This window comes from Rhinolophus sinicus, chromosome 1 (assembly GCF_057876585.1).
Source record: "Rhinolophus sinicus isolate RSI-liver-muscle chromosome 1, RSI-T2T, whole genome shotgun sequence".
NCBI classification, from domain to species: domain Eukaryota; kingdom Metazoa; phylum Chordata; class Mammalia; order Chiroptera; family Rhinolophidae; genus Rhinolophus; species Rhinolophus sinicus.
Window position 1 is genome coordinate 145,286,588 of NC_142501.1, and position 24,740 is coordinate 145,311,327.

The following is a 24,740-nucleotide window of genomic DNA, read 5'->3' on the forward strand; positions in this document are numbered from 1 at the left end:
AAGGAGACCCTCCCCCGTGAGAACGACATTCAAGCCTTTTTGAAACTGGTATGGCTTGCACAGGAACCAGAAGCCTGCTAGTGGTAAACTAACTTGCCATAGGGTGCCAGTCAGGCCCAGTCCGTAGAAGCCCTTGCCATTGAGGGAGGGTGTGGACAGACTGCAACAAGTCTATAGCAGAAGCTAACTGTTGCCAGAGGGTGTGAGTAGCTGGTGATGGGAGAGCATGGCCTAAGGGCACAGCTGAAATCTCCCAATGCAGCTGCAAAATTCCCACCCTAAGTAATAGTAATAATGGAGAACCAGAACCTGGAAGGGAAGTGTCTTCTTCCCGCTGCTATTGCCACGTGGGGTCATGCCATTGCCCTCTAAAGATAAAGTTTAATATTCCACTAGCAGGCAAAGGAGAAATGTTTACAGGGCCCAGCTCCAAGATCATAAAGCAAAGCATAAAAAGGTGAATTTAGAGCTGAGAGAATAGGTAGGCACCGTCCTGCTTGAATCACATGCACAGCCCTGAACCAATCACTGCAACCAGGGGAAGGAGGACTCTCATTGGCTAAGACTGGACCAGGGTCACGTGTTCATGCCCATGCTGTGATCAAGCAAATGGCAAGGGGAGCAGCCCTACCACTACGCTTGGAACAGCTTCTCCATAGAAAAGATAGATTCTTCTTCTAGAAGGAAAGAGTACGAGGCAAAGAAAAACAACAGAGCCTTTGTATGTTTTATATTGACCTTAAAATGTCTGGTTCCATTGCGGGTTTTAGTATAGGAAAGAAAAAATTAAGGCCCTTTTTGAAGACTAATAACTGCATTTTCATTCATTTAAGGGACGTTTATTAAGCAACCTATGGTACTATGAGAGGAGCTCATCCTTCCTAGTCCTGAACTACAAGCATCTTCGTGGACACAGGCAGAAGTGAAAGGTCTAAAAATGAAGAGGCAATTGGGAAAAAGATTGAGAGAAGAATACAGTACTTCTATTTTACAGATTCAAATGTCCTAAGAAATATGTCTACGACTTAGTAGCGAAGTTTTTAACTACTGCTCATGGTCAAATTGGAACCAAGCAGTTTGGCCTAGTGGTTGAGCACAGGTTATAGAGCAAGGCTGCCCACAATCAAATCCAGCTCCAGTACAGTGTGACATTGGGCAAGTAACTGGTGACTGGTACCAAAGTTTACTCATATGTAAAATTTAAAGAACAATAACTGCCTCACAGAAATGTTGGGAAGATGAAATAAGCTAACATCTGTAAAGCTCTTAAAACAGCACCTGGCTCATAGTAAGCTCTACATGACTATTAGAATTTATTATCAATTGGCTATTATTAGCTGGATAGCAAGTTATGTGATTTTTCTCTCTGATAACTAATTTGAAATTCTCTCATCTCCAAATTAAGAAAAACACTTGTTTGAAAACAACTGTCGAGCTGCTATAGGTATTTTAACTTGCACACAAGAGGCCATTCTACCAAAATAATTTTATTTTCACTACCTTATGACATTGAAGTAGCCTCTTTAGGAACATAAGTCACATATTCCATGGCATCAAATAGAAAAATAAATAAACATAAGTTTGTTCTTGGTGTTATTCTGTACAAAAGACAATACAAACCTGTTCTTTACAACCTGCCTGTTTGTAAAATTGTATGAAAAGACAAAGTCTTCCCTGAAAATGGATTTGTGTGTGTATTTTGTCAAAAGAGTGTTTTTTCATGGGGTACTTTTAGAATATTTTTCTTTTTCACTTTAAAAAAGGAAACTGCCTCTGTAAATCCAATGTTTTAAAATGATACTAGAACATTCTGAGCGAGAAATGTATTCCATCTCTGGCTGAGTCAGAGAAACCCTTTCTTAATGAGGACTCTGGCACTGACTGTGAACCACTGAAACCATCCTATTGTGACACATTCTGCAATATTAGTGATAAATTGAAGTCTGAGATATCAAGCATCTCAGTAAGTCCTCATCGGTGAATGCTACAGTGTCAGGGAGGAGCAGGTCACAATAAGAAACTGCTTTTGTTTTCCTTTCAGGGATAGGGCTGTATTCTCTACTAACTCTTATAACAGCCAGAGTTAAGGAACAATCTGGAGTATCCATAACCAGAAAAAAGCAAATGGACACATGAGGAAACACCTCACAAAGTACACCCACTTGGAACTTACCCTAAATCTTCAAAGTGTGTGCACATACACACATATACACACACACTTAGTCCGTTCGGGCTGCTATATCAGAATACCATAGACTGGATGGCTTAAACAATAAACATGTATTTCTCACAGTTCTGGAGGCTGGGAAGTCCAAGGTCAAGGCCCCAGCAGACTCAGTGTCTGGTAAGAACCTGCTTCCTGGTTCTTTCACTGTGTCCTCACATGGTGGAAGGAGCAAGGGAGCTTTCTGGGTTCTCTTTTGTGAAGGGGACTAATCCCAGTCATGAGGGCTTCATGTTCCTGACCTAATCACTTGTCAAAGGCACCACGTCCTAACGACATCACATTGGAGGTTAGAATTTCAACAAATGAATTTGGGGAGACACATTCAGTTTGTGTACATATTCACACACACACACACACACACACACACACAAAGGTTCCTAAACTAGAATTACCAAGGAAGTACTTTGATTAAAGAACAAATATTTCTTGAATTAACTATCTGATACAATAATAGAATTTATGTGTATAATAGATTAAATATTTTGATGCCAGTATTGTCCTGATTCCTACAAATTAAAGTTTAAAAAATACAACATATAACTGGCCTTTTCAACCTGTTATATAATCACACATAAAATAGTATGAAGTTCAGGACTCTATTAATGAAAAACATTTAGTTATAATAACGTTTTATTACTAAAGATATATTACCAAAATGTAGAAGTAATAAATGTGGGACAGAGATGTATTACCTTCTTTGTTGAGGTTTAAGGTGGGTTACCATGTTTCTACAGAATACTGTTTCCTTGTAGGGAAAATGGGAACAATCATATATCTACTTCTTAGCTTTATTGAAAGATTAAATTACACAAGGTATATTTCAAAGGCCAACAACAAAGCCTGGCATTGATAAGTGCTGCTAAATAGTATTTTCCCTCTTCTCCTGGAGGCCACTCCAGGATGCAGTGAAGTGAGGGAATACACCACAGCCTTTTTCTTAAGCAAAGGGGCTTTGGAATGTGGGTCTGGAAGAAGACACAGAAGTTAGGGCCCAGCCTCTACCACTACCTATTACCTCTACCAGTGTCTACCATTACCTACTCATGAGCCTACAGAGCAGCCTTGAGCAGAGTAGAACTTTGCTTTAACAAAGTCCCAACTAAGCCAGTTCTGTTTCCAGAGAACCAATTAACTGCCTTAGCCCAGAGCTCTGTCTAAACCTACCATTCCTATAAATTTGTGACTACACAAAAGGGAGAATCATATGTATACATTATTATCCTGTTACTTATGGACGGGTAGGACACTTACTCCAGATTTTTTTAAGCAAATAAATAACCCTTTGGTTGTAAGAGAATGTAAAATTTTTAAAGACTAGGTTGGGGAGTGATTAAAGCAAGATTCCAAAACTGAAAATTAAAAGAAAAAAAGTTCCTCAGTGTCTGGAAAAAAAAATAGAGTAAAATATATCTGGACTATTGATAGACTTAGAAATTATAGGCCACTCCTCTGGTTGTGGGTCTTTTAGAATCCAGGATTCAATGCCTCAGTTAATACAAAGGTTATCTATGAGTCTTATATGCAAGGAGATCTTTTCTTCTGAGTAATTTCCCTCCCTGTATACGGGCTGGGCTACGTCTACATAGACACATGCTTTGTTACTTTGCCCAGGATGGTGGACTAGCTGGGCCTCAACAGTAAAACAATAGCTATTAAAAAATTCCTTCCCTATAGAAAATAGATTTGGGGCTGTTGGAGTTTTAAAAATAAGTGTTTCTAGAAAACTGCCATTTTTTGATGGTTTCCTCCTCATCTCCATTTACAATTCTATAACATCTCAGAAAATAAATGTACAGACGAGAATAATCTTTGGCTATAAGGAAAGAATGTTTTAATAGCTCTATTATATATTGTAATGAACGCTTTTTTGGATCTATTTGTTGTTTTTCTTTAACCCTACTTGGTTGATGTTAGCTTTCAAAGGTTTAATACTGTATTTCTCTCCATTAACAAACAAAGAAATTAGGGTCTCTAAAGATTTACTTTATTTTCACTTTTAATGAGTTGTCATCTGCACTTCTCTTAAGATTGAATCCTTTGATTCATTATTGCTTAGATAATATTTCTTTATACTAAAGAGCCCATAATTTTTATTTTTCTATTACATATTCATTATAAAATTAAGCCATATGGAAAAATGTATATATTTTGAATATTAATTATATAATATGTATATTTATAATATAACATATTATGTTTTATACTTATATAATGTTTTTATAGATTGTTCTTATAGAACTAATTAGAACCTTAAGGAATACGTTTATTAGCATTTTACTTTTCCCCTTTAACTGTCAATCAAATTGATACTATAAGAATATTCAAACCAATTGACAAATCATTTCTGAACACACTTAGTTGATAGCAGACATTTTATTTTGGAACTAAAAGGTCACTATTTCAGTTCCTGAGCCACTAATTTCAATGCTACTTAAGACCATACCGGAATATGTAGCCACTCTTTTCTTAAGAACTTCAAGAGTTCTTAAGAGAAAGTTGCAGTATTTCCTCCAGAAGTGCATTTGAGATTCTCACAACTAAAGTCCATGAATTCATGGCAACAAAAGCAAATGAATATTGATACAGAATAGATGATTGGTAAGACTAACAACTGTCCACTCTGGCTGTGAGGATATACAACTGGAATATCAGCTACACACACACACAAATAAAATGAGTTATTACAAGACTCTTTGATTCACTTATTCTGTTAGTAAATATTTATGAATAAATTGAATGAATAAATGAAGCAAAAATGCCTATGTCCTGGATGCATCACAGGCTGGAAAAACATGGTTCCTGCCCTCATGAAACAAACAGTCTAGCAGAGGAGAAAAACAAAGGATCACATAAATATCCAATTAAATTTCAATGCCAATATTACTGATGAGTTGCTCTGATTGTCATATCAGCCTTTTTTCCTCTCCATCTGAAGACTAAAACTTCCAGGAGATAATTTTTCACGTGTAACAGTTAAAAATAATTTCTCTTCTGGAAATCTACCTCCTGTGATATGAGCCCATTTACTCATTCCCTAGGTGGAAATACAAAGTAGTTGTGTCTTATTGACTCCACCTTTCACCTTTCACATCCAATTAGGTGCCATGGATTATTGATTTTATCATCCAAATATATCTTACATTCACACCCCTCCTTTCCTCCCCATTTCCATATACAAAAGCATAGTTCTCTAGTCCTCTTATCCAAATCATTTTAATAGACTCCCAGAATCACAAACAGAATAGGAGAGTATTACAGTGGGAAAACACACTGGAGATCATTCTTCAGATGAGGGAACTGAGACTCAGAAAAGCAAATGTATCCCCCAGGACCCGGCAATTCAGCCTAGCCAGACTTGCCTATGATGTTTCTTTAGAGCAGCCATGAACGACACTACTGACTGATTGCGTACAGTCATTCCCATCGCCTTCTGACTTGTTAGAAAATCCCTCTTCCCACCATAGGCGCCAAAAATGACATATACTTGCTTTCCTATGGATGACCACATGACCCAGTGATGGCTACCAGGATGCAAAGGGAAGTCTGTTGGTTGGTTTCTGAGGAACGTTTCGCTTCTGACAAAAAGAGAAATTAAGCAGGAGCAATCCCCCAGACACACTTTCTTCCTGTCTTTGGAGCTGAACAATAGCAGCCTGAGGACAGAAAGCCAACATCTGAGGGTGGAGGATCAAAAGAATGGAAAGCACTTGGGGCCCTTCTCTGTAAGCCCTGAGCTAACAACTGGGATCACCTGCTTGCAGAACTCTTCTCACGAGATTGTTTAAAGGCTTTCCTATTGACAAGTTTATGTCAGGTGTCTGTTATGAGCAGCTTAGTGCACCTTGAATGGACTAGTGCTTTGTTTATTTCTTTACTTTCCATCTACCCCACTAAGCTCCACAACGGCAACTAATTGGTCTACTGTTTTTTGTGGGGTTTTTTTTTTTTTTTTCATTTGCCATATTCCCAGTTCCTAGGATAGAGTCTGGCACAGAGTCAGCCATTGAAATAGATTTGTTAAATAGATGAATGCCCCAAAATCTTCATTGGCTTGCTTCTTGTATAGAATAAGGTCCAAAAGATTAATCTGGGAACATTTTAGGAACGTTTTGGTGCTTCATGAGCTGGCCCTACTTTATCTTTCCAACCTTATGTTTTACCTTCACACATGCTACAACTTAGGAAAACAGGACTATTTCCCGTCCTCCAAACACTCCCTGTGCTTTCCTGGTGCAGGGCTTTGGCTCACAATGTTCCTTCAACAGAACATGCTGTCTTCCTCCACCTCAATACTTTTTCAAGCTCCAGCTCTTCTCCCATAGACCTTTCTCTGATACTCTTTCCAGGTGCAGATATCATTTCTGTGTTCTCTTTTTTACTATCTATCACTTTTAAATATTTATGACAGTTATCTGTGGACTGATCTCTAGTAGATGATAATAAGCTCTTCTTGAGGCTAGGAAAGTCACTCTCCCGAGAAACAAATATAGTGCTTTACCTCGAATTTTTTCTTTGTGAGTAGAGGAATAAATAACATGAAAGTGAGCCCATTTTAAAAATAATTTAGACCCAGGAATCGGTGCTGACTCTCACGGAGGCATGGGTCTGAATGAATCTCAGGAGGGGAAGAAAGGAGGGAAAGAGACTTGTTGGAAGTGACAGGAGCAAGCACGGTTGCTTTTTCTCTTGCCGATGACAGCAAACTTCTTAATGGAAGATGATCCCAATCAATAGAGCCAGACAGCTGGTTTATATAATGGCATCAACTGAAGTAGTGGTCTTCCTCCGCAGAGGGATGTGAAAGGGGGAAAAGGCTGCTAGACTACAATAACCAGGGGACTCCACAAGTACATCTGCTGGTGTTCATCAATACGTTCCCCATCAACAAACCACAGGAGAGCTCCAGCGAGCAGCCTGCCTGAGCCTGGATGCTGAAGAGTGACGGTGGGGCCAGCGCTGCTGCTGTCTTTTGGCTGCTGCTGCCGCCGCTGCCACTGAGCAGATACCGCAGCGAGGGGTCTGACCGCGCCGAGTGCTCTGCGAGCTGGGTCTGGCTGGGAATGAGAAGTTAAGAGAGCGAGGGCTGGGAGGTGAGCCCCACTCATCAAGGAGCTGCAAAACAAAACAAGCAATTAGGCAGCAAAAGGAGAGAAAAGGTGAGCTTGAGCCAAGGTATCAGGCCAAGTGCAACTGGAGGAAATGTCATCATTGGTAAAAGAGGACTTGGAGAAGAAACTGTTTACGCCACTCTCGCAGAATCTGTACGAGTTTATCGAAATAGAGTTCTCGGTCCAGGACAGGTATTACCTCTGTGTGTCAGGTAATCTGTTCTTTCTATTATCATTTCTAAACGTAAATAATCCCCAAATGCTTGAGTGCTAGAGGAGCATTTTTTTGCATTTACTTTCCTGTACAATAACAGCACATGTATCTTCTCGTGAAAGCACTTAACTATGCCAAGTTTAAGAATTTGGATTTTACAGAAATTTTTTTTTAAGTGCTAAAATCTAAGACAGTAAAGAATATGGTGTTGAGAGTATTTTGGCTAATTGTTTAGAAATGAAACTGGGTGTGTACTTTTCCTGATTTGATTATTTTGTCTGCAATCTTTAATTCACTGGCATGGCATGCAGTTTTACTGTTGAAGACCTCATTTTTAAAAAGTCAACAGAGAGCTCTCTGTATACTTTTAAGTACATTGGAGAATTCAGTTCTACAGCCCCACTTCCAACTAATCTGGAAAACTGGGCTTTTCCCTTTGCATGCTAGGAAAGTATAATAAAAAGACCTTAAATTTTCTTCTGAGGATTTATTTGGAATAGAGAAATGATCTTTTAAAAATCATTTCTCCGGTACAAAGTATGTTCACAGAAATACTTTAATAGTAGAAATGACTTCATGAAGATGGAATTTGAAGATTGAGGAAATGTACTCTAAACTATGTAACTAAAATAAAGATTTTTTCCTCATGTTTTAAAATTCATGAAAATTATCCAAAAGTAGAAAGGCTTTTGCACTCAATTATGACTTGCCTAGCCTGTAATTTTTGTGTTGAATTTAGACAGAAATGCTTGTACCATTATTGAATTTAATATACAGCATTCCTTTTTCCCCAATCCATGCCTTTTAATACTTTTCAGGGACTTAGTAGAAAAGAACTTAGACACTCTTAGTGTTCATGTGGACTTTTCTTTATAAGGTACACACCTCAGCATTTTCAGAAAACAACTTGTTATAATTCCCTTCCTGGTTATTGGCTTAGAAGGACTTTGTAAAGGTGTCAAGAGGAAGTACTGTAAGAGAAGTAAAACATCTTTAAAGAAAGTGCTAAGAATTCTTTAAAATTCTATTATTCCTAATAGATATAATATTTACTCAATAATAAAAACAGTGCTATATGCTAACACTTTACCTAGCATATTTTGCTACATAAATGCAAAGTGTGGGGACTTGGCATTTTAGCAAGGTAAAATGCTTAACCAACCCAGGCAACAGGAAAGAATTCAAAGTATGGAAAAAAGTCAAATGAAGCAATTTTAGAAACTGTATTGTATCCTAACCATCAAATCTTAAAATATTTTGACTTAATATATTAGAGAAGATGCTTATTCTAACATTAATTAATATTTGATAATTTTTATACCTATTGTGATCCAACTTTATAAAGCTAATTACTCATCATATAGCATTAGTATACAAGTATTTTTAAAGAAAATTTCATAAAAATAAAATAATCACAAATATATGTACATATATCCAATTTACTAACTATATCTTAATACCTCCCTCCAACTATATAATTAAACAAACTTGTTCTGCCTAGGAGAAAAAAAGTCTCCCAGAATTAAATTTACGGAAATAGATGTGATTCCCCCCCCCCCCCCCCAGTATCCTTGAGTTCTGAGAAAAATACTGTGGCCAGGGGTCACCTGCTATCTTTTCTCATAAATGACATGAATCCTTTTAACTAGGATTGGAAGGTTTCAAGTGGTTGCATTATTAACGTGGTGAAAGCTACCTCTTTAAGATTCCATTTTCTCTTCTGGAAAATGACCAAGTAGAGTAGGTATCACTTTCACTAGTAAAATTCAATGATTCTGTCCTGTAAGAAGCAAGGAAAAACAAGGTCCTCTCAGATGTGAGGAAGAGAAGACAATATTGTAATAGTCCAGATAAAAGTTAATATTAAAAGTCATGATTTCACTAAATTTTCACAACTCTTCTCTATATCACATCAATTTGATCAACATCAACGTCTCTTTATGACCATTTCAAATACATTTAGACAAGAATAGTACTTTGAGGTAAAAATCAATGTGAGTCTTGACAATCCTAAACCTTTGACCATGATTTACTCAGAAAATTTCCATTGATATGAATCAAACAGGTCATATCACAATTGTTGCGGAAGGTAACTCCAGATTTTGAATATGCGTCATCCTCAGGGAGCAGTGAGATGCACAGTTATACTTTCCTTTTATATCCTACAATCCAGCACTTCTAAATTTTTAAGAATCACAGGTTTAGAGTAGTCAAATTTTATCATGTATTTTCAAATTAAAGAAGACATGTTTTAAATAAATTAAACTTTCTATTTATCTAATCAAAGTCTGTCATTTGCAAGGGTGTCACAACCAGATGATTGTGATTTACTGTTATTTTGATACATGACCTGGTCAGTGTCAAAAAATCAGATGTCATAAACTCAATCATCCTCTCTGGTTTGCTAGGATGTATGGTGGGGATTTTCTGAACCTTCGTGTCCCCCCACCTCAGGGTTTATATGGTCATTTCTCCTCGGGATTAGTTTCCCCCAGCCTAGAACATCATTATCTCTGGCAGTTAAATGCAGCATCTTCTTATGAAGGAGGAAGGAGTTCTATTTATTATGTGTGGGCACCTGACAGGGGAAAGTCACTTGTGCAATGATGAGAATGCAAATGAATTCAAGAAATTCTGAAGGACATGAAATGGCATATAAAGCATTAACCATAATTAAATGGGAAGTAACAGGGCATGGTGGAATGGTCCTTGGAAGGCTTGGAATCAGACAGATCTCGTGTGAAACCCGATTGCTTTGCCCACCTGCCAGCTGTGAAATTTGGGGCAAAATAATTAACCTTTCTGGCCTCAGTGTTGACATATCTGGAAGGGAAATAATAACACCTGCATTGCACATAGTGATCTCCTGTTAAGTCCCAACTAGGAAGAAAAACCAAACATGATAAATTTTATTCCAACTAAGTAAAATAAAATATAGGGTTATATTTTTTAATTATACAGAAAAAATATATTATCTGTGAAAACATATGCTGAAATATATGTATAAATACTATATACTACAGGTAAATATATATACTAAAAATAAAATATACACTAAACATATGTAAGTATGTATATTTAATATATAACAAAATTATATATTAAATTTTGTATTTTACAAATAATTATATACATATTCAGATACAGATTATTTTTAAGTATCCTTATATATTTAGAAAAACTTTCCATTCATAGGTATTAATTTGAAAATAATTGGCATTTGCTAGAATTATGAAAATAGTATGTATAATTTCTCCACATATTTTGATGACAGAACAGAACTACTTCTCTGCGAAACAGAGAATCTAACAATTTTGCCAAATCATTTACAATAAGAGTATTAAATAAGTTGAGAAGAAAAAGAAACAAAATACTAGAGACTGGGTAGCTTATAAACAACAGACATTTATTTCTCACAGTTCTGGAGCTGGGGAAGTCCAAGATCATGGCAGTGGCAGATTCCACGTCTGGTGAGGTCCCGCTTCCTCATAGACTGCCATCTTCTATCTGCAATGTTGCATGGCAGAAGGGGCGAGGGATCTCTGTGGGGTCTAATTTTATAAGAGCACTAATGCCATCTATGAGGGCAATTTTGCCAAATCATTTACAATATGACCTAATCACCTCACACATGCCCCACCTCCCAATAATGTCGCCTTGGAGGTTAGGATTTGAATTTTAGGGGGGACACAAACGTTCAATCTATGGTACCCAGGATAATCTGAAAATTGATTTTATAAAAATATGTCTAGAAAAAATGTTATATGAAAACTACTTTTTTATGAAATCAATAATAGCATTCTCAATGACCCAAAGACATCATCAATACATTGAAACATTTTACTGAAGCTTCTTGTCTTAGATAACTCATGGCAATTTTTCCCTATTATTTACTTTCAATGTTGAAAACACTTATGTAACACTGGGGTTGTAAAAGACCGGTTGTTTAGTTATTTAACTAATAACTAAATTATTAGTGCAGCTTCCTCACGAGGTACTGTTTTTCCTCTATTCTGCCAAATTATATTTGTTCAATTGGCAAATTTTCTTTCCATTTAGCCTCAAGAATAATAGTGACCATTTTAAAATGGTAATAGAGGCAGCTATTAATGACAATGTTTATTTTGAAATTAAAAGTGAAAATGGTTGGCATGATTTAAGATTCTGAATATGCTAACTAAAAATACAAAAACTAGAGCAGGTTCATTCTGAAATTCCCTGGGTCTACAGATATACTCACTAAATAATTGTTGCACAATCACCTCTGATATTACTGAAACCAACTCTGGCCTTTTGATGATATAAACACATTTCTGTTTTAAGACAGTGTGATACATTTCCACTTTGCCACTTCATTAATGTTGAATAGGGCCATTTAATTTTGGCAAGTAGCACAGCTCAAGGGTGGAAATTAGGGATTGGGTCCACCAGCCTGAGTAGTCTTCTTCGCCTCTTGGCTAAAGACAATTCCTAGAGCCTCCTTGGCTCCAGAAGAAGCTATTTGGCCCAATTAAGGAGGTTGAACAGTCTCTGTGCTGCATCACTGTAATAAAAGGTTAACTTTTAAAGCATGCTTTTTAATTTTCTTAGTTTGGTGTTAGTGGGACAGTGACCATCAATGTAAGAAAACTTGATAACTGGTAGATCCTACCTTCTTAACCCTCCCCGCAACCCATCCTTTACAGAACTGTCCCCAAAAAAGCTTTCTAAAATTTAAAGCTCGGCCTATCCACTTAAAATCCTTTAGTGACAACCCTCCCCGCAAACTACCCGCCACACACAGCTTTCACGATAACCTTTGAACTCCTTTGCCTAGCATTCTAGACCTTTCAGGACTTAGCTCCTACCTAACCTCCTTCCTACCACCTATTCACTCTCACACACCAAATACCTGTAAGGACTCAGTAGTGTCTAGGATTTCATATTTTTGTACACATGCTGTTCCAGAACTCCCTTTACCCCTTTCTTCATTGTGCTAACTCCCACTGCCCTTTACAACCCAGATGACCTCCTTCAAGAAGCTGTCCCGGACCCCAAGTTGCATGAAGATGTCCCTTCTCCATGTTCCTAATCACCCTGTCCGTGCTCATTCACAGCATGGTGATCAAGTGTTTTCTTTCTGAAGCCTCACTCCCTGTCATCTCAGTGAGAGTAGGAAGGGTGTCTTATGGAAATTCATTTTTTTTTCAGTGCTCAGCACAGGGCTTTCTATAAAGGGGCACTCAAATATTTATCAAACTAATGAAATGAATCAGTGGGTCTATAGTCAATTAGCTGGTTATCAGAACATGTAGATAAGGCAGTGGAATTTGCTTCAAATTGTATTGTCATACAATACCCAGTTATTTTTCCCCACCCCCCTCCTCTCTCACCCGCTAGGAAGCAAGTGAGACAGCTAGCTAGAACAAGAATATCCACGTTTGATTCTGAGGTAGAGCCTTTTTCTGGACAGCCAGAACTGCCTCTTTTTGTCCACAAATTGGCTGTTTTTAGGGCTAGAGAAGTGTACATGAACAGAAATCCACCAACTTTTGCACACAATTTCAGGACTCAGCCTTTTTTTTTTTTTTTACCCCTGGTTAAAAAAATCTTATGCTCTAGGGGTGGCCGGTTAGCTCAGTTGGTTAGACTGTGGTACTAATAACACCAAGGTTGCTGGTTCAATCCCTGCATGGGCCAATGTGAGCTGTGTCCTCCTTAAAAAAAAAATCTTATGCTCTAGGTCCCTTCCAGAACAAGGTCCTCAATCACACTCCCTTTGTCCCCAAAATATGCAATCCCTCTTCTTCCAATCTCTTGGAATATGTGACTTAAAACATAGCCTTTAGTCTCTTCCTCTTTGTTTTCTAAATCCTATCTAACCCAGAAACTGGCAGACAGTATCATGCACTCAATATTAGTTAGTGCATGAAGGAGCCCTCTGCAAGCTGCATCTGCCTTCATCATTCTAGAAAAACTGCCCTCAGGGAAGAAATCAATGATCTTCCCCAAGACAGATTCAGTGCCAGGAATGAATTCTGGCTTTATCCAACAAAGTGCCTTCACAGGATTGTCTCCAAATCTTTGACATTTTCTGTCCTGTCGATTTCCATAGCCTTGCACTGGTAGCCTTGTCTCTTTTCTGATGGCCCCTTCTCAGACCTCTCTGCTGGTACCTTTTTCTTCTCCTCTCTGCCTCACCTCTTTCTCCTGTTCTTTTCCCTATCAACCTCATCTTGCAAACCTGTCCACACGGAAAAATCCCAAGTCCATATCTCCATTCCTAAACTATAAACTTCCGTCTCCTTCTCGTCTGAGATTGATCATTATTCCACCCAACCAGCTTGCCCTCTCTATTCTTTCCTATTTTGAATCCATCTAGTGTTACTTCCATCCAGAGTTGGCAATGCCTCATTTGACTCTTACTTGGATTTGCCACTTCTATTTCCATAGCCCATATACTATGCCTAGACTATGACAACAGTCTCTAAAAACAAACAAAATGAAACACTTTAACAATTGCTATAAACCAGGCACTATCCTAAGTCATTTTTACACTTCATCTTTAATCTTTACACCCTATGAGTTTGTATCACTCTGATGTCCACTTTATAACATGAGAGAACTGAGGTTTAATCTCTCTAGAGATTAAGTAGTTTACTCGGACAACACTGTAAGAAGTGATGTCATAATTTGAATCCAGAATATCTAATGCCAGAGCCCACTGAGTCACACTGACTCCTCCAGGGATCTTCTGCTCCTTTTTCTTTTCTTCTTCAATGTATCCTGTGTATCACCGCTTCCAAAAAATTCTCCTTTAACAAGACACCACTGTATTAGCCTCCTGCTCAAAGAGGAAGGAAACCTATTGACTATGTATTACTGTATGAACTTTCACTAAACACCGGACATATCACCCTCTTCTTAAATTTGTCAACCCGCTCAGACTCTCTTCTATAGGGGACAGAACTCAGCTCCATCATCAAATTTCAGCTCAACTGGTTGCCTTAATTTCATTCAGTATCACCTGCACTGTCAGAGGAGAATTACTCCTTTCACCAGCCCCAATTTTGGAGTTCTCACTGTCCAAGCCAGCCAGCAACCCCTCCTATCAGAGTGGGGATTCAAACATCACAAGTCTACAGTGGGTTTTGTCACGTTTCAAATCCAGAGTCTTTCAAAACATTTTCACAACCTTCTCAACCTAGGGAATCCTATTGCCTCCCCATATCCTAACACCAAACAGTCTATACTGTTCACTTTCTCCGAATCTACCTGATGCAGTTTAGCTTCTGTTGTCCATTCATTTCTTTGCTGTCCTTTACCTAGAAATGCCTTCAGTACCATCCCTGCCTTTCCAAAGTGAACTAATTTTAAAGCTCTATCTCAAATTATATTTCTTTCATAATTCCTTCCTCAACTATTCCAATCCTCTCTCTTCCCAGAACTGTTAAATATATAGTCTGTTCTACATCGCTTATCTATCACTATGATTATACTGCAATATTATGCTTTATATCTTCTTAACTAGGAGGGCATATCAAAGTAGTACTTCCCAGAACCAAAAGAGAGTCTTCCCTAAAGACGGACAAATTTCAGTTTTACTCTAGGAAGACAGACCAGCTTAGAACTCTCTAAGTGACATCATCCATTTTGAAAGTTTAAGATATTCAATTCCGATAAATAAATAAATAAATAAATAAATAAATAAATATATATATATATATATATATATGTATATGTATATGTATATGTATATGTATATATGTATATGTATATAGTCACAGGATGTGGAGTACATATAAGGACTAGAGTCAGTGAAACTGTAACAGCTATATACGAAGTCAGAGGGGTAGTAGATTGGGGGAGGGGAGTTATCACTTTGTGAGGGGTATAAATGTCTAACTATTACATTGTTTTGTACACCTGAAACTAATAATAATAATAATAATAATAATAAAAAGATATCCAATTCCAATTGCCACCTGTACATAATATACCTAGATACCTTTTACTATATATTTTATGTAACTCATGTGTGTTATCTTTGCCTCCTCAACAAAATCATAACTTTCCAGAGGACGGGGATCATGTCTCATACTTGCACCCTCTGTGGCATCTATAATACTTCTATCAGGCAAAATAGCAGACACTCAGTAAATACTCCTTTATAATCCAAACTCACTGAAAATTTTCAATTCAGGGATTCTAACATCAAATGTTGATTCTTCCGCTGTGTTCATATGAGACAAAAGACAATGATTTTATGGCCAGGAAATTATTTCCTAATTCTGTTCACATAAAATAATCAATGATTTGTCCATACCTCTCAAAGTATAGTACTAAAACTTTTTGTCTCAGTGGCACACGTTGAATACTAAAATTTTGGCAACAACACACTAGAAAGGATTAAAAATCTCAAACAAAGCAGCTGTAGGTCAACAGTAGCTGTGATACAAGCACTTCATCAAAAATCTCACGGTGTACCCAGTAGTATTTGCATGGTCAGTCTTTAACACTGTGTTGCTGTGAGCAGAACTGTTTACTTTCCTGACCTCAATTTCTTATATTATCATAAATTAAAATTCCAGCTTGTTCTGGCAAATACTTTAGCACTTACTATGCTAACTCTAAGTCCCTTATTTTCTGCCCTGAGTTGAACCCCATTCCCCACCACAAGGCTCATAACTGAAAGCACATAGGTCTATGTTCTACCTGACAGACATTATTGTGGCAGCATGTAACCACAATTGTAGCAAAAATAAAGTTAACACATTGAGCAAATTTTGGGGCAAACTCATGAAAGTTCAGATAACATCAGGGTTCATAAATGGAGTGCAGGTTTAATGTAGTTTCAAGCTCATTATAAGAAAAAGAGATACATAAATACTGAAAAGTATGATGATGAATAATTTATTATCTCTCAGAGTTTATGTAAACTAAGTGTTTTTCTGTCCTGCAGTGACCAAAAATGAAGAAGTAAAAATAATTATGGTGAAACATTACAGAATAGGTTTAGATGAAAAATATGAAGTAACAAAAAAGTGGTCTTTGAATGATCTACAGATGATTGATGGAAAAGAAGCAGATACCGTAAGTGTTATGCTTTTTAAGGGAGATGTGGGATCGATATACGGGAGATCTTCATGTTCAATATCCTACTTCATATATTCTTGGCATGTAATTAACTGCTAAGATGACATATTGTTCTTAAGTGGTATGGTTTAATCTACTGGGATGGTCCACTGGGTTTTTTTATTCTTGTTTTATTTTTATGAGTTTAAATTTGAATTTTGTCTATTAGATTTAAAAGCATCTTTCCCAAGGGCTTCTTAACAGGTTAAACACAATCTCCCAGTCAATCCTGAAACTTTAAATATAAAAAGCTTCCACCACTACTCTCTCTCCACCCCAATTTCTGCCATAAATTTTGAGGATGCCTTCCCTCATCTTCAAATTTTACTGTCAGTTAGTCACTTGATCCTCCAGAAGGACCAATAACTCTTGGAAATCCTACAACCTTACAGCTGAAGGGGTGGGGGAAGGGTGTATACACCAATCTCTCCACTTGACCACGTGACAAGTAGTTTTCCTAGTTTCTCCTTGAACTCTTCTACTGATGGAGAACTCATTACCACATGAGGAAGTCCATTCCATTTCTGAATTACCTTACTTTAGTTTTAAACTTCCTACTTACGTTTAACCAAAACCTGCTTCACTATAACATCCACCCATCTCCTTTTGCCATTTGGATCAATCCAGAACATACCCAATCCTCTTTCTCATAGCAGCCTTTCCAATACTTGAGAATGGTTATAATATTCCTTCAAGTTATCTGTGTTCTAGATTAAATGTACCCATTTCATTCTTTAACCTTCATATGGAGATCATATAAGATAATATGACAAGACAATACAAACTCTAAGAAGAGGTAGCATTGGTGTTATTTTCTCCCCATGACATTGCTTCAGTACCCTTCACTACATCATTTTCTCTCCTCTGGAACGCTTCAGTTTTTCCAGAAATAAATACAATGTTTTAGAATTAGTGTGACTGGTTTGTATTTCCTTTGATCAACGGATACCTTAGGTCTTTTGTGCATGAATTGCCATTTAACCAGATCTGCCATACCCCTACTTACATGGAATAAAATCTGAAAAAAGGGCCCTGGTGATCTGCTTTCTTTATCCCTGGTCATTCCCCATTAAATTGTATACATCCACAATGCTTACCTACCGACTCTTGAGGCCTAGAATGCTCAGTCACTTTTATATGTTGTCCCATTCCTAGATTCCCCATTGGGTAAAGTCCTACTCATGTCTCCCTCCGTGAAACCCCCATCGAATTGTGGATATAAATGTGTTATAGCCATAATCCTACAAACTGCATTTGTAGACTTTTTCTGTCTCTTCTCTGGATGGGAAGATTCTAAAAGGCTGACACCGTGGCTTTTTATCTTTTATCATAGCCTTCTGCCTGATAGATATTAGGCACTCAATAAATATTTTGTTATTGTTGGATGAATTAGAACTTAAGCTCATTTATTCTTAATCCTACTAAATGCATGTTCTTAGTCTGGCTTTTTCTTCCTATCTATCAAATCTTCTGATACCATGTTGCCCCAAAAATAAGAGCTAGCCAGACAATCAGCTTTAATACGTTTTTTGGAGCAAAAATTAACCTGGTATTATATTATATAAAACCTGGTCTTATAGTAAAATTGGACCGGGTCTTATATTAAGTTTTGCTTCAAATGATGCATTAGAGCTTATTGTCCGGCTCGGTCTTCTTTTCAGGGAAACACGGTACTTTGATTGTTTTAATATTCACTGTAGTATGATGCAGATTTAATGATCACAACATTTAGGACTTCATTCAAGTCAATAAAAAAAATGATGGAAAAAAAAAGAAAAAAAATGATGAAACTGGCAGGGCTAAGTGGGTACCTCTAGGTAATTGATAGGTGATCATTATTACTACTATTACTACTATTAGTAATAGTACTGCTACCTGCTACCATCTCACACTTTGTAAACTCTTATCAGGTGCCAGGAACCACACAAAGCTCTATATAATTGCACATAATCATCACAAAACCCCATGACTTAGATTCTGTTATTATTTCTGATTACAGATGAGAAAAATCAGACTTAAAAAGATTAATTGACTTGCCCAAGGTCACATAGTTATTAAATGGTGGAGTTTGCCTTTACCCAGAAATCTATTAATTTGCCTTCTTTAGACTGCTTGTTTAACGTCTCTACAAATTCATATACATTCATTCATTGAGAATTTATGCTATATCAGGCTGTGCTAGGCTCTGAGGATACAATGGAGAATTAGACACACATAAGCACTTAGTTCTGCCTTAGTTAATTAATTATCTAGTCTGAATACCTAAATTTTATCCTTAAGATCTTTATTGAAATCAATATATGCAATCTGCTATAATCTTGACTTATCACCTAGGAATCCTATGTTTAAATTTTGGTGTGTTTGACATGACTTCTTGGTAAAACCATGCTGGTTCATTGCTTTCTTTCCTAAGTACTCCTATAGCATTTTTCTGAGAATACATTCTACATAAATGTTCAACACTTAGGAAATAGTTAAATATATTATTGCATATCAATATGCTGTAATATTACACAGCCATTAGAAATCATGTTTCCAAAAGAATACCTTGGAACACAATTGTTCACCATTTAATAAGTTTTCAAAAAGTTAGGCTAATATGAAATTTTTCTATAGTATTCTCATTTTGCATATTTAGTATATCATATTATTAAAAACTGAAATCTGAACCTTAAACTTTAATATAAAAATACATATAGATATGCATGTGTACATATATGTATAGGAAACAAACCAGTATTTTAACAATGGTTATCTCTGTGTGATAAGATTACAAAATTTTTAATTATTATTTTCTCCTTTATACTTTTACGTACTTGCCAAAATTTCTATACTGCATTAAATTTTATAATAAATCAATATTAAGTTCACTAATCTGTAGTTTCAGGAATTAACCATCCCCACCTCTTTTTTTAACCATTTTTCTTTTTTTCTCAAGTTCTCAAACATTACTGATGCCACAATTATTTCCACAAATTTGGTCAGTGTCTGCGTATGCAATCATCAAGTTCGTCAATTTAGATTCATTGAAAGCAGACAGCAGTGCTCTGTTTTCTCCTCGCCTTTCCGGTCTTTAATTTCATAACAACAATGTTGATTCTTCTCTTTCCTATTTGAAGATCATTATCTTTGGTAGTGAACTTGATACAAAACAGAAGTTGAATATTTCTATTTTTCTCATTATTTTAGGACCTAAGAAAATCTATACTATCCAAAGAGTACTTCTTTTAAAAATTTCTGTTCTATAGATGAAGTAAAAATATTCCAGTTATTCTGGGGTTTTCCATTTCTCTCTCTTGGAATTGAATCATAAAGAGTCAGCATTTATTATATTTTTTCAATAGCAATGACACAATTTTAAATAGAGCAATTTAGAGCCAGAAAGTTGTCAGTTTTAAAATGGAATGGAATTGAAATTGAAGTCAATGTATAAAGCAGAAATCAAAATGAGTGGAGAATTCGAGACCGACATGATGTAACGGGAGAGAAGATGACAGAGCAAACTGGGGTGGTGTGGACTGAGACCTTAGTTCTTGTCCCGGTTCTGCCAATAACTACTTGTGTGATGCGGACATCACCACTCTGGAAACTATTATCCCAGCTACAAACAAGTGATTACTGAATAATCTGTGATATCCCCTTTTAGATCTAGGAGTCTATCAAGAAAGAAAGAGAAAGGGAGGGGAAGAAGGTGGGAGACAGGGAGGGAGGGAGAGAAGGATCTTATTTTTAAATTTTGGTGTGTTTGGCACCAAGGAGAAAAGAGAAACCTTTTCTCCCCTCCAGAAGTCTGTAAGTGAGTTTATTCTTTTCTTCCATCCCTACCCATCCTCCCAAATTCATGACCCTAGGACGGAAAGAAGAGAGAGAGAGAGAGAGAGAGAGAGAGAGAGAGAGAGAGAGAGAGAGAGAGAGAGATTTCTATTCTATGTGCATGCCTGCTCAGGCTTCAATTATTAGGCTAAAGAAAAAAAATAATCCTAAGTATCTCAAAAACATAAGATATTTTCCATATGATAAGGAGAAAATGTTTCATTGAGGAAACTATATAAGGAGTGTGGTTAGTATTTGGTGATGGAATGGGTATGATTTCCTTTTATTGAGATTCTCTGCAGAAGTGTCTTTCAAGTGCAATTATGAAAGCTTTTGTGAGATGTGACTCGAGGAACACTGCGCTTGAAATCACATCACCCGTGTACATTCTTGTTTGTTTTTTAATTTGTTAATGGTATAAAACAAGTTGGTATTAACACCAGTATCACAGTCTTTGGAGGCAGATTTGGAAAAGGGTACTATCTTTTATTAAGCTTCGTACTGTACAGTTTATATGATCGATCTCATGTAATCTTCATAGCAATCCTAGCTAAAAAGAGCAGAAAAGTGAGAACCAGTCACACAAGTACTTTCCCATGGTTACATCAGAGATTCAAAATGGTTGTCTAACTTCAAAACTCATCTTCTTTTTCCTGCCTCCTAAGAGAATTTTCCTATTTAAAAAAAAAATGCAAATGCCTAAGTAGTTTGTCAATAATGTTCAGACACTGCATGGTAATTAATTATTCATATTCATATTTGGTTTCTCTCTGCCTCCTTGTCATTTAGGGCACTGTTTGCCTCCACTTCTCTTTTTGTAGGAATACTTCAGAGCAGTTCAACACACACTTGTTGAAAACTTAGTAGCTGCCAAGGATAAGCACTATGAATGCAAAGATAAATAATACAAACCCTCTGCCCTCAAGGAGAGTTGGGAGTTAGGCAGAGAATGAATGTGAAAGCATTTTGTAAACTGAAAAGCACTTTATAAATGCAAGGTATTGTTGTATTAGTAATAATAGCAAGTATTGTTTTTTTTACATACAGGACTTAGATCACTTGATGTTTGATTTTTTTCTCCAAACTTCTCCACTAGAAGTGTAACAAGAGCTCATAGGCAGTCCTTAGCAATTTTTCAGTTTCAGTCAAATGATTTAATGATCCTGGAGATGAACTTCTAAATCAGCAAGTTGGTGGTCTGTAGTATGCCAAATGCTAATAAGCCATCTGATACTTCCCCCTTCTACCTTTGGAATTGCACAAGGAACCAACCATCTAGTAGAGAAAAGGAAAAACCTCTTCTCCCCTCCAGAAATTTGTAAGTGGGTTTATTCTCTTCTTCCATCCTTACCCATCCTCTCAAATTCACTACCCTGGGAAGAGTTGATAACTACACATTCTGAGACATGTTTTATTTGTATAATTGAAAAATTACAGGTTCTTCAAAAATAATCATTCTTGTTGTTGTTCTTTTTAGAAGCAATATGTTTGAAGCAGGTAGCTTTGGAAAGCTCATTTGTAGATTTTAGAAATATGTTTGGTACTATTTAATCAATAAGCATATACAAAAGAATATGAGAGAATCCAGGATATCTAGTTACTCTCCTGACTACAAATGAAATCATGTCTCTCTTTCTTTTCTAGGACAATCCATTTTTCGATCTGCACTTCAAGAAAGTGTACCGTTTGGAAGCATATAGTTGTGCTTCTAAATATTCCTTTGCTCGAACTGTAAATAAGCTGAACCATGCATATCTTAAGAAGGACTTACAGATCGTGAACTTTGATTCTACTTACATTAATGATGACTCCATTTGGTCCTCCAACAACAAGGATTGTTTGGTTCTTATGCGAATATGCTTTTATGCTTTCAATCTAGTGTGCCTATCCTTGTGTCCCCTGCCACTCTGAAAATGTATACCATATTCCTTCATCAGTATTCTGTGAAAGCAATTCCCTAAGTAAATATTTTTAGTCATGACTTTGTTTTTTCCCCTTCACCAGTGACTGTTATTTATATGAAAACAAAGTGATGCTTTGTGAATCGCAGTGCAATGTGTTTTAATGCAATCATTCAACATTTGGGACTTTTGCCTATGTGTTCCTTGGTAACTTTGGAAGGAGTCAGATAATTTTGACTGAATGAGTATTCTACTAAAGAGTATCAGGAAGTATCTTAAAAGGCGTAATATGTGGAAAGACATCCCATATCCATGGATAGGAAGACTTTATATTGTCAAGGGGTCATCCCCAAAGCTCATCCACAGATTCAATACAATCCCTATCAAGATTCCAATGGCTTTCTCTCTTTTCACTTTGTTTTGCAGAAATGGAAAAGCAATCCTTAAATTTATATGGAATTGCAAAGGGCTCTGAATAGCCAAATAATCTTATAAAAGAAGTACAAAGTTGTAGGACTCACACCTCCAATTGAAAAACTTACTACAAATTTACAGTAATCAAAGGAGTGTGGCACTGGCATAAGGATAGACATATAGACCAATGGAATAGAATTGAGAGCTCAGATATAAACCTATCACCTATTGCGGCTGTTTTTTGACAAGGGTGCTAAGCTCACTCAAAGGGAAAAGAATAATATCTTCAACAAATGGTTCTGTTACAACTAGATATCTACACACAAAAGAATGAAACTGGATGCCAATCTTACTTGTACACCATATACAAAATCAGCTAAAATGGATTAAAGACTTGAATGTAAGATCTGAAATTATAAAACTCCTAGAAGAAAACAGATAAGTTTTCAGGACCTTGGATCTGGCAATGGATTCTATGATGTGTAAAGCATGAGCAACAAAAGAAAAAATAGATACATTGAGTTTCTTAAAAATTACTTTTGCATCAAAGGATATTATCAAGAAAGTGAAAAGCAACCTACAGAATGGAGAAAACATTTGCAAATCATATACCAGAATACATATATAAAGAACTACAACTCAATAACAAAAAAACAAATAACCCAGTTAAAAATGAACAAGGGACTTGAATAGACATTTATCCAAAGAAGATATACAATAAGCACAAGAAAAGTTACTCTATATTTTTAGTCATTAGGGAAATGCAAACTAAAACCACAATAAAATACCACTTCACACCTCCTGGGATAACAATTGTTAGCAAAGATGTGAAGAAATTGGAACCCTCATACCTTGCTTGTGAAAATGCATGATGGTACAACCACTGTGGAAAATAGTTGGCATTTCTTCCAAAAACTAAACACAGAATTACCAAATGACCGAGCAATTCCATATGTTGGAATGAATATACCCAAAAGGGTTGAAAGCAGGGACTTGAATAGATGTTTGTACACCAATGTTCTCTGCAGTATTAATCATAATAACCAAAAGATGGCAACAACTCAAGTGCCTATCAATAGATGAATGGGTAAACAAAATTTGGTATCTACATACAGTGGGCTATTACTCTGTCATAAAAACACAAACTCCTGATACTTGCTACAACATGGACAAACCCTGAAAATAAGCTACAATGTGGATGAACATTGAAAATATGTTACGTGAAATAAGCCAGACACAAAAGGGAAACTATTGTATATTCGACTTACACGAAATATCTAGAATAGGCAAATTCAGAGACAGGAAGTATATTAGATGTTACCAGGGGCTGGGAGGAGGGAGGAATGGAGAGTTATTGCTGAATGGTAACCGAGTTTCTGTTAGGGATGATGAAAAAGTTTTAGAAATAGATGGTGGTGATGATTGCACAACATTGCGAATGTAATTAATGCTGCTGAATTGTACACTTAAAAATAGTTAAATGACAAATTTAATGTTATATATTTTATCATAATTTTTCAAAACAACATAATATGCTGAGAATCATTGACATGCACTTTACATGGGTCAATTGTATGGGATGCAAATTATATCCTCAATAAAGCTGTTAAAAAGAAAAAAATGACTACTTGAGTCTAGTATTAGAAGAAAACATGGGTGAATTTTTTATAATGTTAGAGTGGGGAAAACTCCTTACTAGATTTCATTGATAACTCAAATCCAAAAACAGTAAAGAAAAAAATGATTAACTATATAAATAGAAGAAGCCTTTGCATGAAAAAAAAACTATAAATAACCAATTGACAAATGGTAAACGGGAAAAACGTTGCAACTTATATAACAATATGCTAATATCCTTCACATATAGAGTGCTCCTAAAATTGAAGGGTCAAAAAGACCAACAACACAATTTGCTTTAGCAAAAGATGTGAACAGCTATTTCATAGAAA

At 36.4% G+C, this 24,740-nt stretch overlaps 1 protein-coding gene across 1 annotated transcript; it reads left to right on the plus strand.

Moving 5' to 3' along the window:
* The first annotated feature begins 6,571 nt into the window (after window positions 1-6,571).
* EXOC1L (exocyst complex component 1 like) lies at window positions 6,572-24,389 on the plus strand. The gene is made up of 3 exons (XM_019740092.3): window positions 6,572-7,547; window positions 16,491-16,621; window positions 22,121-24,389. Exons 1-3 carry the CDS (start codon window positions 7,427-7,429, stop codon window positions 22,385-22,387), a joined length of 519 nt encoding a protein of 172 aa, XP_019595651.1. The 5' UTR covers window positions 6,572-7,426; the 3' UTR covers window positions 22,388-24,389.
* The last annotated feature ends 351 nt before the right edge of the window (window positions 24,390-24,740 follow it).